At 38.6% G+C, this 18,302-nt stretch overlaps 1 protein-coding gene across 6 annotated transcripts in view; it reads left to right on the top strand.

Moving 5' to 3' along the window:
- LOC126293336 (alpha-(1,6)-fucosyltransferase-like) overlaps nt 1–18,302 on the top strand; it is a 230,171-nt gene that overhangs the window by 58,347 nt on the left and 153,522 nt on the right. For 2 of the 6 annotated variants that reach the window (XR_007552271.1, XM_049986528.1), the window contains 2 exons: nt 2,946–3,080; nt 7,760–8,013. The exons of 3 other annotated variants lie outside the window; for them this stretch is intronic. Coding sequence is in view for 2 of the 3 variants with exons in the window: in XM_049986528.1 (XP_049842485.1) it covers nt 2,946–3,080; nt 7,760–7,771 (147 nt within the window). In the remaining variant the exon portion in view is untranslated. Of the gene's footprint in view, nt 1–2,945; nt 3,081–7,759; nt 8,014–18,302 lie in introns of those variants that run through there. One more of the 6 variants, XM_049986529.1, reaches the window with a different exon arrangement.

The raw sequence follows: 18,302 nt of genomic DNA, 5'->3' as shown, positions 1-18,302 counted from the left end.
TTCACCAAAAATTCAAGACAACTGCAACATGTAATGAACCAGCTGGTGGCTACTAGAAGAATGAAAAGGATGAAAATGAAGAAGGATGAAAATCAACACTGAGCAATCAAAAGCAATGGTGGTATCAAAATGGGAGAAACCTCTGAGGATAACTAACGAAAATTGAGAATGTGGTGAAACTGGAGTATGTGGAAAGCTTGCATGGTTAAAACCACATTCAGCAAGAAGAGCACTTGGCTGACCAGCAAGTAGGACATGGAATTAAGGAAGAAACCGAGGAATTGCTACATCTGGAGCATTGCACTGTATGGAGCAGACACATGGACCATGAGAAAAATTAAAAAAAAAAAAAAAAATACCTGGAAAGTTTTGAAATGCAGAGCTGGAGAAGATCAAGAAGACAGATCAGTGACAAATGATTACATACTGAAAAGAGTAGTAGAGAAGGAAACTGTTCTGTATACAATTATTCAGAGGAAGTCCGACAGGATCAGGCACTTACTCACACATAATAGGCTAATACAAAATTTCATAGGAGAGAAATCAAATGAAATACAGGATGAGGAAGAAGAATAATCCAATATCTGGATGACATGAAAGATAAAAGGAGATGCAGAACATTGTAGAAACAAGCTCAAGACAGCTAACATTGGTGTCAGAAATTCTCCATACAGTGACATGAACATGCCACTAGGCAAAATACTACATAACAACAACAGTTAGATATGTATGTTGCAGATTTTAAGAGGGGTAAGAGCCGCCTCCCCATCCTTTGTCCTCTTCTTCCCTTGTAGATGCCTGTGGGTCCCAAACTGACAAGCAGAGCTCCAGTACTGGTTGAATGAATGTTTTCTAGGCTACCCCCTCTGTGGGCGCACAGGATTCTTTCAACAAATCCATCTGGCATTTGCCTTTTCTATTATTAGTTTACATACTCATTCAACATTAAATGACTACAGATGCTTATTCCCACATAGTGCTTCTTAAACCTATTACAATAAATTCCAAATTGAACTGTGCTTTGGAGTTTTCATTAAACTGTTGGTCTTCTTACAAGTACTTGGTTAGGTAGTTCAAAGATCAGATGAAGGTAGCAGCACAGCACCTCCAGTAAGGTACTGTTCTTGGTAAAATACTATGGTGTTCGGACCAATGTTTGAGTTGAGGCCAGCATATCTTTGCTTAACATTATTTCAGACAGGAAACAAAAGAACATTGCTTGCTTAGATGAGTACATCATTATTTCTTATTGGGAGTTGACACTTGCCTTATTCCAATTGTGTAAGGAAGAAAAGAAATTAAGTTCATAATCACATGAGGTAGTATTCAGGCTGTCACCTAACTCACTCACATTAGAAATGGCACACTCACAAGGTAATGAATCCATATCACAAACAGCAGAAAGACAAATTAGAGACAATTGCTGAAGTCAGAGTTGTCATATGCCAGAACTCTTAACCTTAAAAGAAGAACTAAATGTAAACAAGTGAACTGGGATTGGTGGACAGATGATCCAATGGAGCTATATGAACAGCTTTGTGTGGTACACTGCAAAGGAGTTGTTGCAACATTCAGCCATTATTTATTTGGGACAGTGAGCAGTGGCTATGCACATGTAACTCACTTAAAAAACATCAGGTAGAAGTCTGGTAATGGAGCAGAAGTATGGTCGTGGGGATAGGGTGAGGGTACAAATTCTAGAATGTCACCTAGGCTTGATTACAGCATGCAGGTTTGGATGGATGTAGGTTGCTTTGAGGAGAGCACCAAGGAAAGGATGAAAAAGCTGAATTGGCATATGCTTGAAAATTATCTTGTAAAAGCTAACTTACATAGTAACAATAACCACTATTAAGTGAAAAATCTCAGAATGTGCAACAACCCCCCCCCCCCTCCTAATGTATCAGTCCTCTAGGGGCTGCAAAGACAGGACTAGAATAATTATAGCACTAATTATAGACTAATAATGGCACTACATACATGAATGAAATGGGAAGGAATATTGACCTGTAGTGCATAGTGAGTCCCTCTGCCATGCACTTCAGTGGTCTGCGGAATATGTATGTAGATGTAGTAATACAGAGGGTTACACAGGATAGACTAGTGTAGAGAACTGGATAAAACAAGTGTTCAAGATTCAAGGCCAGACCAGCATGAAATTTTCTTATTGAACATCCCTCGAATGCTGATCACTTATTTGCCTATTGCCTCTATTGCTTGTATTACCTTCCTTCTGGTGCTTACGTGACAATCTTGTGATTTCTGCTGGCTTTGTTCTAAAATATTCATGTATTCAAACTTCCTGACAGATTAAAACTGTGTGCCCGACCAAGACTCGAACTCGGGACCTATACCTTTCGCGGGCAAGTGCTCTACCATCTGAGCTACCGAAGCACGACTCACGCCCGGTACTCACAGCTTTACTTCTGCCAGTATCTCGTCTCCTACCTTCCAAACTTTACAGAAGCTCTTCTGCGAACCTTGCAGAACTAGCAGCTCAGATGGTAGAGCACTTGCCCGCGAAAGGCAAAGATCCCGAGTTCGAGTCTCGGTCGGACACACAGTTTTAATCTGCCAGGAAGTTTCATATCAGCGCACACTCAGCTGCAGAGTGAAAATCTCATTCTGGAAACATCCACCAGGTTGTGGCTAAGCCATGTCTCCACTATATCCTTTCTTTCAGGAGTGCTAGTTCTGCAAGGTTCGCAGAAGTGCTTCTGTAAAGTTTGGAAGGTAGGAGACGAGATACTGGCAGAAGTAAGGCTGTGAGTACCGGGCGTGAGTCGTGCTTCGGTAGCTCAGATGGTAGAGCACTTGCCTGCAAAAGGCAAAGGTCCCGAGTTTGAGTCTCGGCCGGGCACACAATCTGCCAGGAAGTTTCATATCAGTGCACATTCCGCTGCAGAGTGAAAATCTCATTCTGGTATTCATGTATTGTTATACAGAGCTATGGCTGTGGCTGCCAATGCTCCACCTGGTGTACTGACTGTTTTTACATAAGACACCAAGCGGACTGTGATCTTCAAGTCAAAAGGTTGTCAGTACTGATGTTGGCAGCAACTCCACATGTCACTGACCAGGTGAGTAATTACGCTGATCAGCTATGTTACTGTTGGGTGCCGCAGCACAATCGGAGGCAGAATTCTTCACAAGGGGAGATCACAGAGACTTCCAACATGGACTAGTCATTTGACATCACCTGAGTTACAAGTCCATTAGGGGCACTTCAACCCTTCTAAAGATGCCCCCCAAGCCAACTGTAGGTGAGTTTTTGTTAAGTGGACATGTGGAGGATCAACCACAGCTAAGCCAATACCAGGCAGACTTCATGTAATGATGGATGGGGAATTTTGAGCACTGTGGAGAGTGGTTGTAAAAACATTGTATGAAAGTAACCAAAGAATTAGGTTGTAAGTTCCAAAGTGCTACCAGCAGCACAGATAGCTCAATGACTTGCGTGTAGGGAGTTAAAAATAATGGGGTACAATAGTTTAGCAGCTCCTGATAACACTTGATACAGTGTATAGAGTGACATTACTGTAAACCAGGGATCTGGACTTACAGTTTAGATCTGTTGAATGACTGGAGAATGTTACCCACCATGAAATGTAGGACCAACAGAGAAGTATGGAGGAGTCAGTGTTATGACATCGGGACGTTTCTTGTGATTAGGGTGTCGTCCCATTATTGTGCTTAAAAAAATGCTAAATGCTGAAGGATATGAACACATTTTACAGAGCCGTGTACTTCGTAAAGTAGAAGAAAAGTTCAGAGACAATGATTGTTTGTATCAGCATGACAAAGCACCTTGTCATAAAGCAGCATTTGTGAGGCAATTGTTTAAGGACTGTTACATTCATGGAATGGACTTGCCTGCACAAGGTTCCCATCTGAACAAAAGAGGATTTTTCGGATGAGTTAGAAAGTCAACTTTGCTCCAGACCCCAGTGCCAACATCCAGCTACATTCTCTGGTTGTGGATCTTGAGGAAGAGGGGGCACTTATTGCTCCACAGACATTTAGACATATTTGGACACCTCTGTGCAGGCATAAAAGAGGAGCATTCTGGTCAGGATATGAGAGGGGGCTTGAGAGGAGAGATTTACAAAATTAAAGAATGAAACTCACTGAAATTTAATACATTCTTGGTACTCAGAGAAATGCTCACCTTAGCAGCCTGTCAAGGTGCAGCATGAAACAAATGGAATAGGAAATGTGGGAAGTGGTGGTTCATGATTGTGTGGCTGGTCAGGATGAACTGGGCCAAAGGTAGAGAGCACACGCAAACTACTTTGTTTGAAGGCTGAGGCTCAAGAGAGCATCTACACTGTGCCCTCCTCTCCAAGATGTTCCAACAACCACAAAAGTGACTTGCTTCTTATGTTTTATATTCGTTAAATGCATGGTGTGGCATGCTAGTGCATTCAGCAGAGAGCTGATGGAATTAACTGCTTCTGTCTTGAAGGACAGGTTGCATTGGCATGTTGGAACTGTGGGAACTTTTGCTTGTAGCATCTCGCAGCTTCAGGGCATGAAAGAAAACTTAATGTTGTCAATGAAGTGTTAATGAATTACTTCTGGTAGCCCATACTAGCTGGCCATCTTGTACATCCTTCTCCTCTCTCCCTCCTAGGACAGAGTGGCCACATGCATTTTTGGTTCCACACACTTTCTAGACAGACATGACTTAAAAATTATGAGGAAATGTCATGGCAAATTGAGAAGTAGATATCCTTGATGTTGGGAAGCACCTTAAATCACTTAATAAAAGTGAGGCATGTGGTCCAGATAGTATATCGGTTAGGTTCATTTCCAAGTATGCTAATACATTAATTCCTTACTTAGCAACTGGATACAAGTGCTCACTTTTCGAAAGATCAGTCCTAAAGGCCGGAAAGTTGCATAGGTCACACCAATACATAATAAAGGAATAGGAGTAATCTGCTGATTTACAAACCCATAACATTAAAATCAATTTGCTGTGGGATTTTGGAACATATACTGTGTTCAATTACTATGAATTACCTCGAATAAAGTTATTTATTGACAAATAGTGAATATGGATTAAGAAAAGATCACTCTAATTAGACAGCTTACTCTTGATTCACAGTAGTGAGTGCTATCAACAGTGGATGTGAAATTGATTCCATTTCTTTAGAATTCCAGGAGGCTTTTGACACCACTCCTCACAACTGACTTCTAATCAGATTAAGTGCCTACAGAGTATTGCCTCCATTGTGTGGCTGGACTAGTGATTTCCTGTCAGGAAGCTCACAGTTCATAGTGACTGATAGAAAGGGTTCGAGTAAAATGGAAGTGATATCTGGCATTCCTCAAGGAAGTGATATAGGCCCTCTGCTATTCATAAAGTATATAAATGATGTAGGAGACCATCTGAGCAGATCCCTTGAATTGTTTGCAAATGATGCTGTTATTTACCATCTTGTTAAGTCATCAGATGATCAAAACCAAATGCAAAATGAATTCGACAAGATATATGTGGGGTTTGAAGGGTGACAATTCATTTTAAATACTGAAAAGTGTGTAGTCATCCACATGAGAACTGAAAGTAATCTACTAAATTTTGGTTACACAATATATAACACAAAGATAAAGCCTGAGGAACTTAAAGGGGAATGATCATATTGATAATTTCCTGGGGAAAATGAACCAGAGACGGTGATTTATTGGCAAAACACTTACAAAATGGGACAGATCTACTAAAGAGACTGCCAACACTATGCTTGTCTGCCTTCTTCTGGAGTGCTGTAGCATGACATGCGATCTGCATCAGATAGGATTTGCAGAGAACACTGAAAAAGTTCAAAGAAGTGCAGCTCAATTTGTATTATCTCAAAATAGAGGAGAGTGTGCTCCAGGTATGATACGCAAATTGGGGTGGCAATCATTAAAACAAACACATTTTTGCCCCCATGACCTCCACACCCAGTAAATGATGTATACAAGCAACTGGTTGCTTGAAGTTTACTGCAATAAGCCTCGACCAGGTTTCAATACAATACCACTAAGGGTATCTTCTTCAGAAAAGGTAAAGTTGCATTACATTAAAATTATAAGCGTATACTGTGCGCTGAACTGCTAAAGTTAAATAGTAGAAATTATGGAGAAAGTCCTCCATGGAATACAGCTAAAAGTTTTACACAGGTTCAGCTCATTATAAGAGCAGACATTGAACACTGATTTGTTGCTGCACATTTCCTGTATTGTGCATGCAAGGACCATGGCTTGTTTTTCTGACAGGGGGCTTTGGATGTCAAAGTCCTCTGTGATTTGTTTATGGTGACATTATAACCCCACCAATCGATGTCTGCCATTTTGTAGTGTGGCAGTGACATATTGTTGAGCAGCTACAGCAGAATGTCAGTAAAGACCTGAAGTTAACGAGTGGCTGTCTTGTTGAAATATTGTGCAGCTTTCACAACATTATCCAATGCAATGCCCATGAACCACTGAAGCATATCACATTTTATTACTATGAAATCTTGAATAATTACCTCATGGGATAAATGAAGATAACTTGTAATAAAAATAATAAAAAGCTGTAATTTCAACTAAATACCTAGGTATTACAATTACAAACAAATTGGAAAGAACACATAGAAAATGTTGTAGGGAAGGCTAACCAAAGGCTGCGTTTTAATGGCAGGACACTAAGAAAATGTAACAGCCCTACTATGGAGGCTGCCTACACTACACTTGTCCATCCTCTTTTAGAATACTGCTGTGCGGTGTGGCATGCTTACCAGGTAGGACTGACGGAGTACATCGAAAAAATTCAAAGAAAGGCAGCACGTTTTGTATTATCAAAATATGGGGGAGAGGGTCACAAAAATGGGCTGGAAATCATTAAAAGAACGGCGTTCTTTGTTGCGATGGAATCTTCTCACGAAATTCCAATCACCAACTTTCTCCTCCAAATGCAAAAATATTTTGTTGATGCTGACTTACATAGGGCAGAATGATCACCATGATAAAATAAGAGAAATCAGAGCTCGTACAGAATGATATAGGTGTTCATTCTTTCTGTGCGCTATACGAAATTGGAATAATAGAGAATTGTGAAGGTGGTTCAATGAACCCTCTGCCAGGCACTTAAATGTGATTTGCAGAGTATCCATGTAGATGTAGATACTAAAATGCATATTCAGGCCTTATTTACCAAGTACGAAGGTTTACTAATAACGACAAACGTTATTATAGCTTCTACTGCATTGTGGCGTCAGACTAGGGGCTTGAACCATGAGGTATTGAGGTGTTCAGCAGGTGCAGCTTTCCTACGATCATTTGAACTTGACAATAACAAACCACATTGACAAAACACAGTTTATGATGGCAGCACCAGCAATGGTTGCTATATGCATGTAGGCATTGGGAGGGGGAAAATAAGGGTGGCACCACATGTATTGCAAAGGCAACAGCTGTATGCCAGGCCATGCTTTCTCACCATTTGGTATGCTGCTTGTCGTAAGTATTCACCGATGAAAGAGGTTGTGAAATAAAAGAGCTAGTAGTAACTTACAATTTGCACTACTAACTCACTATACTGTGCTGTCCCATAACATTTTTGTAGAGGAGACCATGATACACTGTTATTCTCTTCAGAGTATGGAGGAAGGCCATGTGAATGAAATACAAAAATTGTATATAGCCTAGAAGGACTTTGTAGAAATAGTATATAGATGAGAGTTCTCTTTTTGTACTGAGTGAAGTGTAATAAGCCACTACCTGTGTGTTGCAGCCTGAGTGGTGAGTGTGGGTCTCCACTTGCTGATGGAGCACACTATCCCAAGTTGCAACCAGTTGAGGGAACTTTGCAGGACCACCAGAGAATACAGAAGCACACAACTTCAAGAATGTCAATAGAAGTAGAAAAGATATGAGAGAGACTAGTTGATTTTGAGTAAAGATCCATATTAAGAGTAATTGTCATGTAGTTGTGAATTGTAATTGTGTAAGTCTCTGGAAGAAAATACAGTGCTTATAGTAAAGTCAGTATCAGAAATAATTTACATAGCTAAAGATAGCAGAAACCCCACTCCCTTTCAGTGAAGCACTCAAACTTTGGAAAAGACGCACTGCAAGAAGTCAAGTTGAAACTGATCAGCAGGGCCAGCTCACAACTATTATTACAGGTGATCATCTATTCAGTGTTAGCCTAAAGCACATTCAACCCGCCAAAGACAAGGTGGTGTTACGTATGGTGAAGCATAGTAGCACCAGGGAACATGACAAACATGACAGATGTTGACCATTATGGCCAGGACAGAGTGTGGTAAGTGAATGAGAGCAGGTGAAGGGAATTTTGAAGAATGTAAACAGTTTTAAGTGACCAACTGACAAGGACAACCACTGACATTAGTTACAAATATACAAGACCTGTTGAACCATAAATAGTAGTCTTTGCTCACAAAGTAAGAAGAAGTCACTCACAGAAGGGAGAGTTAAGTTGTTTTTGACATGTAAAATTGCAAAGAAGATGGTGGCCACAAGTATTGGATGGCTGCAGTCAGTGCTGAAGACAGCATGCATAATTATGAGGCACACAGGTAGCTGATGATACTGCAGTGATGTTGAAAATGTGATCTATGAGTAGATGGTAATCTTGTAGGAAAAATACCTTATGAGTCTCCTAAGTAATAGCCAACATTCCAGTAAGAATGAGTCTGAAATTTCTTTACCTCCATACTATGGCCAATAACTCTTTCTTTGTTGTGGTATAATTTAACTCATGTTTGCTCAGTGTTCTGTAGGGAAATGCTAAGATATTGCTGTCTTCTAATGTCAGATCCCACTCTGCCTGGAACAATTCGCAAGCAAAACCATATTCGAATGCATCAGTACTAAATGTAAAAGGCTTATCCATTTCTGGATGTTCTAAAATAGGTGCCTCTGGCAACGCTAACTTAATATTATTGAATGCTTTTTGTTTAAGAAGTATTAATAGCCTTGGATTGTTCACAGGTTGCTCCCATATGTACCACCTATAAAATCCTGCTTCACCACGAAACAATCTCAATTGCTGATTGATACACATTCCTTTGCTTCCGGACACTCTCTGATAGCCCATATTCATTCTGGTTCAGGTTTTATCCCATTTATGTGTACCAGATGTCACACTCTTCTCTGCTGAAAAGTGATTTAGGATGCTTAATTGTAATACTTTTAATGTAAAACCTGTCCATAATTCTTGTTAACTGATTACAATGTTCATCCCATGTCTTTGATACTAGTAATATATCCTCTACATACATGATTAACTTTTTTAGCCTCTTCAGTTAACATACAGCTGGCAGTACATTACTTCTCTGTTTGTTCTATTGCAACATGAATTAGATTGTATTATATATATGACTGTCTATTGCCTTAATGGCCTAACAACAATAAAATCATTCTATTTTATTCTATTCTATTCTGTATGGATTTAAGTGCAATTACAGTTTCTTCTACACTGCAACCATGTGTCCAGTACGCTGGAAATTTTAGCTGCCTCCAGAATTTTTCCTCAGTGATACTTTTTTGGTACTCTGGGATACAATGAGGTGTTCTGTTCACTGCATCATGGTGGCCATTGCTGGTGACCTCTGTGCATATCTTCCAGAAATAAATGTAAGTACAAATGTTATACTCAGTTTTCTGTAATTATTTATCATAATTGTTGGTGTAAATAGATCAACAAATTATGTTACAATAACCTAACACTTAATTAAAATACTGTGCTTGTTTGAATTTTGACAGTAATTCATCAATACAGACTGGTCTGTTTCATTCCATTTTTATGTCATTATTCAACGTATGCATATTGAGGACTAACCTGACTCTGACAGTAGGTTTATGTACTACTACCAGGGGATTATTACGTATACTAAGATTATGCTCCATAACATCGTTTTCAAGCACTACTGTCTGTATATTCAGCAGCATAGGATAAAGTTTACAAAAAATGGAATCCTTTATCTTAAAGTATATATATGTCTCCAAGAACCCCTGTTTACCTGAAAACAGCTTTCCATACCATAACAATTTGGTATCAGTCCACTTCTTGTTTTATTAACAAATCTTATTCAAATGCTTTTAGCTTTATTTCCAAGTGTAACCAGAACTCTGTGCTTCTTGTAGCCACTAACCTTATCTCATATTTCCCATTACTTCTTACTCCACTATTCTTAAACAGTAGTGCATAACAATGATTGTTGTAATTGCATGTCAATTCTTTGGCTGTAAAATCTGAAATTACTTTATATGCATCAAGCCAAAAAACGCCGAGCAATAATTGAAAATTGACATAGTTGTTGATGTAGTTGTGGTCTTCAGTCCTGAGACTGGTTTGATGCAGCTCTCCATGCTACTCTAACCTGTGCAAGCTTCTTCATCTCCCATTACTCTCTGCAACCTACATCCTTCTGAATCTGCTTAGTGTATTCATCTCTTGGTCTCCCTCTATGATTTTTACCCTCCACGCTGCCCTCCAATGCTAAATTTGTGATCCCTTGATGCCTCAGAACATGTCCTACCAACCGGTCCCTTCTTCTTGTCAAGTTGTGCCACAAACTCCTCTTCTCCCCAAGTCTATTCAATACCTCCTCATTAGTTATGTGATCTACCCATCTAATCTTCAGCATTCTTCTGTAGCACCACATTTTGAAAACTTCTATCCTCTTCTTGTCCAAATTATTTATCATCCATGTTTCACTTCCATACATGGCTACACTCCATACACATACATTCAGAAACGACTTCCTGACACTTAAATCTATACTCAATGTTAACAAATTTCTCTTCTTCAGAAACGCTTTCCTTGCCATTGCCAGTCTACATTTTATATCCTCTCTACTTCGACCATCATCAGTTATTTTGCTCCCCAAATAGCAAAATTCATGTACTACTTTAAGTGTCTCATTTCCTAATCTAATTCCCTCAGCATTGCCTGACTTCATTCGACTACATTCCATTATCCTAATTTTGCTTTTGTTGATGTTCATCTTATATCCTCCCACTGTCCATTCCGTTCAACTGCTCTTCCAAGTCCTTTGCTGTTTCTGACATAATTACAATGTCATCGGCGAACCTCAAGGTTTTTATTTCTTCTCTATGGATTTTAATACCTACTCCGAATTTTTCTTCTGTTTCCTTTACTGCTTGCTCAATATACAGATTGAATAACATCGGGGAGAGGCTTCAACACTGTCTCACTCCCTTCCCAACCTCTGCTTCCCTTTCATGCCACTCGACTGCCATCTGGTTTCTGTACAAATTGTAAATAGCCTTTCGCTCCCTGTATTTTACCCCTGCCACCTTAAGAATTTAAAAGAGAGTATTCCAGTCAACATTGTCAAAAGCTTTCTCTAAGTCTACAAATGTTAGAAATGTAGGTTTGCCTTTCCTTAATCTATTTTATAAGATAAGTCGTAGGTCAGTATTACCTCACATGTTCCAACATTTCTACGGAATCCAAACTGATCTTCCCTGAGGTCGGCTTCTACCAGTTTTTCCATTAATCTGTAAAGAATTCGTGTTAGTATTTTGCAGCTGTGACTTATTAAACTGATAGTTCGGTAATTTTCACATCTGTCAATACCTGGTTTCTTTGGGATTGTAATTATTATATTCTTCTTGAAAAACACCAAGAAACCCTTTGCCTTCAAGATGTTACTTATGCTATTTGATGTTTTCCCTATAAAAGGTAATCTGCACCATTTCTTTTCCTGTTTGTGTTTTTCATTGGGGACAGTAGGGAACTCACTTACTTCTTCATCTATTTGCATAAAATGTTGTCAATGGTGTTGCGGTCAAATTTCTTGGGACATAGGGATAGAAAGGAAACAGTGGATCATGTGACAGAATGCTGCAAGTTTGTAGATTGTAGGATGTTGGGATGAAAATGTCAGTGAAAGAATCTTTTTGGTAAATTTTAAATTTATGGCTACTGTCTTGTGTCTTTAAGCTAATGTCCACAAAATATATCCTGGGGGCTCCTTTGTGATACAATTTTGACAGATTCTACATCATCTTTGCTGATGGTGGGTGCAGAGTGATACATGAATTGCCACAGTACTTAGCATCGGGTAGCATACACATCATCATGAGATGTGCAACTGGAATGAGTGGGAAGAGCAACACAAAGTGCTCTGACCAAATGACTATAATAAAAGTGAAGTGCTACAATGAAACATGTGATATGATGAAACACCATGGGCTGGTATAGATTAAGCATGTACTTGAAAGTTCACAGTCAACAGTCATTTGCACAAAGGGACATCGTTGCATGAAAAACTTTCATGATATGTTAAAATTGCTATGTCTTTGTGCAAAAGCACGCAAGCTTAAATCTATAGGATAGTGTATTTATAAGTACTGGATCATTCTATAGTTAGTAGTAATGCTTCAGTCACCACTTCAAGCTATTCACACTACTGGTCCAACACAGAAGGAAATTATGCTAACATCAATAGTAGTCTAGATGGTACTGAATTTGTCATCTAATAAATCAACGGTAGTATTAAGCAGATATTATGTAAGATGACGACACTAGAGAGAACACATTACATTACCATTATGAGTTACTTGTTAGACCTGGGGAAACCGTGAAATTTTCCGCTGCTGCAGTAAGGCCATAAATTGTAAACAATAAGAGACACTCTTTAACGAGAGTTGTACAAAAAAACCAGAGCAGACAAGGATCATAACCCTTAGTTTGAATACCAGAAGGACGCCAGTTATTGTTCCCTTTTGGGAAATGCAGTCAACAATGATTTAGTATAGAAAACTGTTGAGTGTGCAGTGAATTTCGACAAAGGCTGGCCAACCGATAATGGGTTCAACTGAGCTTGACATGACGAGGGCCTATAGAGAAAGGATGGATTAGCAGGAGTGAGAATCTGTCCTTAAGTGGTCGCACTTACATGTAAAAGCGAAAACGTCAACTAATAGCTACAAATGTTCAAAGCTATCTTGTTTGGAAACAGCAAGGCTCTGAACAGAACAAATAGCCTAATAACTTAGAATGGGTCAAGAAATATTCATATAGTAAGCATAACAGTTATATGTCAGTCCAATGAATTCAATCCTTTGTACACAAGCACCAACTGTATATACAAGCATAGCTAGACTCTGAACTGTGCGCATTTACACATTATAAATAACAGATAAGGCAGCCCTACAATGTAGACATAATATCAGATAATGGCATTGCACATTTATCATTATCACCAGTAGCAGGTAGCAGCACAAATTATTTAATATGCCATCATGATAAGTGTCTACATTGAGTGTGTCATTCCAGAAAATTACTACAGACATACACTTATACAGGAAGCGGTACGTAGTTAATAGTATATCATATTAATTTAATATATTGATTTTGTTGGCAATATTTCACTGAAAGTGTGATATAGACACAGTCTTGAATATAAAAAGTGTACATCTGTGCTTAATGGAATAGTAATTAGTATCAGTAGACGTGGAATCATAACATATGTAATTTAATTGTAGAATTATTAGTGCAGGAATGAGGTCCAGTTCCATTTACATTTACATCTACATTTACGTTTCATGTCATTTTCACTAAATTTCAACTGCACGCAACCTATCAAAGTATTTCAAAAAGAGCATTATCTGGTAATGATCTAACAGAGATCCAATTAGTTATCATTGGTAACTTCAGTGGACATGGTGGTGGGAGATGTGGTCTTGGCAGCTGCTGGAATATGCAAGGACCAGTTATGTTATGGCCATCAGGCAGAGAGAGCTGGTTTGGTTTTTCTGATTATGACCATCATAAAAGTTTAAATTATTAATGGAAAATGTCATATAAAGATGTGAAACAAATACTAACAAATAGATAGAGGAGCTGGCCAGTACTTACCTCAGCTCAGTACAGCCGATAGATACACAAAACTGAACTTTGTTCCTTCATCAGGGAGGAGAGATGGGAAAAAAGGGGAAGAAGGGAAAGTGGATTCAGTTACTCACAAACCAGGTTATGAAGCAACAGAAGAAAGGTAAGCATGGAGGGTAGCAAAGATGGAGGCATGGGTGTCAGAGGGAAGCCAAAGATATTCTACTGTAAGAGTTACAAAGCAAGGTTGAAGTAATGAAAATGGAGATTGTGAAGGATGGCAAGAAAGTAGGGACAAATCAGATGCCACTCAGACTGGCAACACGAATGTGCATTTCGTGGAACTGTTTCAGCGTCACGATTGGCCTCATCTTAATAGAGCCGTTGGGCATAATAACATGAGACTTGGGGGTGCGCTGATGACAGAAAGCATGGGTCACGTTTCGGTGGAGTCTATCAGCAGGACGGGTTTCACTGGACATGGCCTGCACCTCAACAGGTATGGGAAGGGGAGGTTGGCAAAGCTTATAGGTGACAGCATAGGTGGGGTTGGTTTGGATTACTCATGGGAAAATTCCTGCAGTAGTGGGTGTTAGAGCTGCACCTTTTTTTAGATTGAAGTCAGCTGACAGGTATTGCTGCTTAAGGGAAGTCTCTCTAACAAAGGAACCACTTTTGACAAAGCTTAGGTATCCGAGTAATGAGGGAATTAGTGTATTTCATCAAAATATGCAAGGTATTAGAGATAAAGTTAATGAACTGCTTATATATGTTGACTCTGAAATTATTGGTATATCTGAACAATACTTAAATAAGGAGATAATTCAGAGGCTTCCTTTACCATGATACAGGTTGGCTGGCAGCTTTTCGAGGAGCTTTTTGCAGTGTGGGGGAGTACCCATGTATGTGAAAAACGGCATCCCACTTGAGTCAATTGATGTTTCAAAGTACTGCATTGAAAAGGTGTTTGAATGTTGTGCAGGTGTGGTTAAATTTAACGGAGCTAAACTTCTAACTGTTGTTATTTATAGATCCCCAGACTCCGATTGCACAACATTTTTGCTAAAGCTAGAGGAAGTTCTTGGTTCACTTTATAGGAAACACAAAAAGTTAGTTATATGTGGTGACTTCAATATTAATTGTATAAGTGATTGTGCAAGGAAGAGGATACTGGTTAGACCTCCTTAATTCATATAATCTTATCAAACCATATTATTTCCAATGAGAGTGCAAGGGAACAGTAGAACGACCATAGACAACATTTTTGTTCATTCCTCATTACTAGAAGGTGTTAGCAAAAAGATGAATGGCCTTTCAGATCATGATGCACAAATTTTAACTCTAAAAGATTTTTGTGCTGCAACACGTGTTAAATATGGTCATCAGCTGTTTCAGAAAGATGATCCAGTTGCTGCAGAGACCTTTGTAAACCTTATCAAGGAACAAGAGTGGCAAGATGTTATAGTACTAATACAGTAAACGATAAATATAATGCTTTTCTGAAGACTTTTTTCATGCTCTTTGAAAGTTGCTTTCCATTAGAACATTCAAAGCAGGGTTCTAGCACAAACAGGCAGCCTGGGTGGCTGACTAGAGGGATAAGAGTATCTTGTAGAACAAAGTGGCAATTATATCAGAATGTTAGAAAAAGTCAAAATGTAAATGCAGCAGCCCATTACAAACAGTATTGTAAGGCGCTTAAAAATGTTATTAGAAAGGCAAAAAGTATGTGGTATGTAGATAGAATAGCTAAGTCTCAGGATAAAATTAAAACCATATGATCAGTCGTAAAGGAAGTGGCTGGTCTGCAGAGACAGGTCGAGGATATAGAATCAGTGCATAGTGGGAATGTCCGTGTTACTGATAAGTCGCATATATGTACAATATTTAATAATCACTTTTTGAATATAGCAGGTGAACTAAATAGAAACCTAGTCCCAACAGGGAATCATATAGTGCTCTTAAAAAAAAAGTGTTCTGAGACTGTTACCTGAAATGCTCCCCTATGATACTGACAAGAGGGAGATTGAGTTAATAATTAAATCACTAAAGACCAAGAACTCTCATGGATATGACGGGGTATCTAGCAGAATACTGAAGTATTGTTCTATGTATGTTAGCCCAGTACTTAGCCATATCTGTAACTTTTCCTTTAGGAGTGGTTGGTTTCCTGACCGATTAAAGTACTCGGTAGTGAAGCCACTTTTTAAAAAGGGAGACATTGATAATGTTGACAATTTTAGACCTATTTCTATGCCATCGGTGTTTGCTGAAGTTATCGAGAAGGTTGTATATACAAGGTTACTGGAGCATTTAAATTCACATAATTTGCCATCAAATGTTCAGTTTGGTTTTAGAAATGGTTTAACAATTGAACATGCTCAATTCTCTTTTCTCTGTGAGGTTTTGGACGGATTAAATAAAAGGTTGTGAACACTAGGTGTTTTCTTTCATTTAACGAAGGCTTTTGACTGTGTTGACCACAAAATATTACTGCAGAAGTTGGACCATTATGGAGTAAGGGAAGTAGCTTACAATTGGTTTGCCTCTTACTTTAAGAACAGAAAGCAGAAGATAATTCTCCACAATATTGACAGTGGTAGTGATGTTCAGTCCCAATGGGGCACTGTTAAGTGGGGCGTTCCCCAAGGGTCGGTGCTGGGGCCAGTGCTGTTTCTTATTTATATAAATGATACACCTTCTAGTATTACAGGTGATTCAAAAATATTTCTGTTTGCTGATGACACCAGCTTGATAGTGAAGGATCTTGTGTGTAATATTGAAACAGTACCAAATAATGTAGTTCATGAAATAAGTTTGTGGCTTGTAAAAAAATAATTTGATGCTAAATCACAGTGAGACTCAGTTTTTACAGTTTCTAACTCACAACTCAACAAGAACTGATATTTTGATCAGACAGAATGGACATACTATAAGCGAGATGGAACAGTTCAGGTTCCTAGGCGTTCGGATAGATAGTAAGCTGTTGTAGAAAGCCCATGTCCAGGATCTTGTTCAGAAACTAAATGCTGCTTTATTTACCATTAGAACAGTATCTGAAATAAGTGACACTTCAACATGAAAAGTAGTCTACTTCGCATATTTTCATACACTTATGTTATATGGTATTATTTTTGGGGGTAATTCTTCAGATTCAAAAAGGGTATTTTTGGCTCAGAAACAGGCTGTTCGAGCTATATGTGGTGTAAGTTCGAGAACCTCTTGTCGACCCCTATTTAGTAGTCTGGGAATTCTGACATTGCCCTCACAGTATACATTTTCTTTAATGTCGTTTGTTGTTAGCAATATTAGCCTATTCCCTAGAGTTAGCAGCTTTCACTCAGTTAATACTAGACAGAAAGCCAATCTGCATGTGGAATGCACTTCCTTGACTCTTGTGCAGAAAGGAGTGCAGTATTCTGCTGCATCCATTTTCAATAAGCTACCACAAGAACTGAAAAATCTTTGCAGTAGCCCAAACTCTTTTCAGTCTAAACTGAAGAGTTTCCTCATGGCTCACTCCTATTCTGTCGAGGAGCTCCTGGAAGAGCTAAAAAATTAAGCAAATTCCACTGTTACATTGTTGATTTTCTTTATTTAAACTTACGACTTGTCACCTGAATATGTTTTTTTTATATTTCATTTTATCTGTTTCTAATATCATGTTATAATTTCATGTATTGACTCGTTCCATGACCATGGAGACTTCTCCTTAATTTGGTCCCACAGAACAATAAATAAATGAATAAATAAATAAATGAAGAATAAAACTCAACAGGAAGCTTGGGAGCAAACAGAAAACAACACATTTGCATGTTACAACTATCCCAGACTCAATTAGGGATGAGCTGTTTCACTCATTTAACAGTGCATAAGGTATATATAATTATACATGCAGTTGTTACGTATTACATGCTTAATATAAAAACATTCATGGGATACTTACATTTTGTGTTGTGGTGATCTTGATAGTGCTAACAGGACCGTAAAGAATAAGGAGGCACTTATAAATTCGCACCACAAGGTAATACAAATAGTCGGCATAATTTGAGGTGTGTGGAGTTTGGCAAACAGAAAGGGATCAATCAGTACACATAGGGATAGTAAAAAGCTAACGTAATTCACTTGGTTTTGTGTGAGTGTAATAGTAATTGTCATTTTTTTAGTTTTAAAATTTTCCAACAGATATAAATGGTTGCTTAAAATAAATGAACATCCAATTCTGTCAACATATTAGGTCGTTGCATTGCCTCTTTTTGTATGTGTCAATTCCACTGGGCATCGTGTGTAAAGCACGAATTTGGATATTCCTACAGACTTAATATTTTGGAGGCTGCTCTGTGATCCAATGTTGACACATTTTACGTCATCTTTGCTGATGATGGGTGCAGAGTGACACACGCATGGTTGCAATACTTAGAGTTGGGTACCAGACTCATCACCATGA

This window comes from Schistocerca gregaria, chromosome 10, assembly GCF_023897955.1.
Source record: "Schistocerca gregaria isolate iqSchGreg1 chromosome 10, iqSchGreg1.2, whole genome shotgun sequence".
In the NCBI taxonomy this organism is placed as follows: domain Eukaryota; kingdom Metazoa; phylum Arthropoda; class Insecta; order Orthoptera; family Acrididae; genus Schistocerca; species Schistocerca gregaria.
The sequence above is the reverse complement of the archived record's forward strand: the minus strand, read 5'-3'. Positions and strand labels throughout refer to the sequence as shown.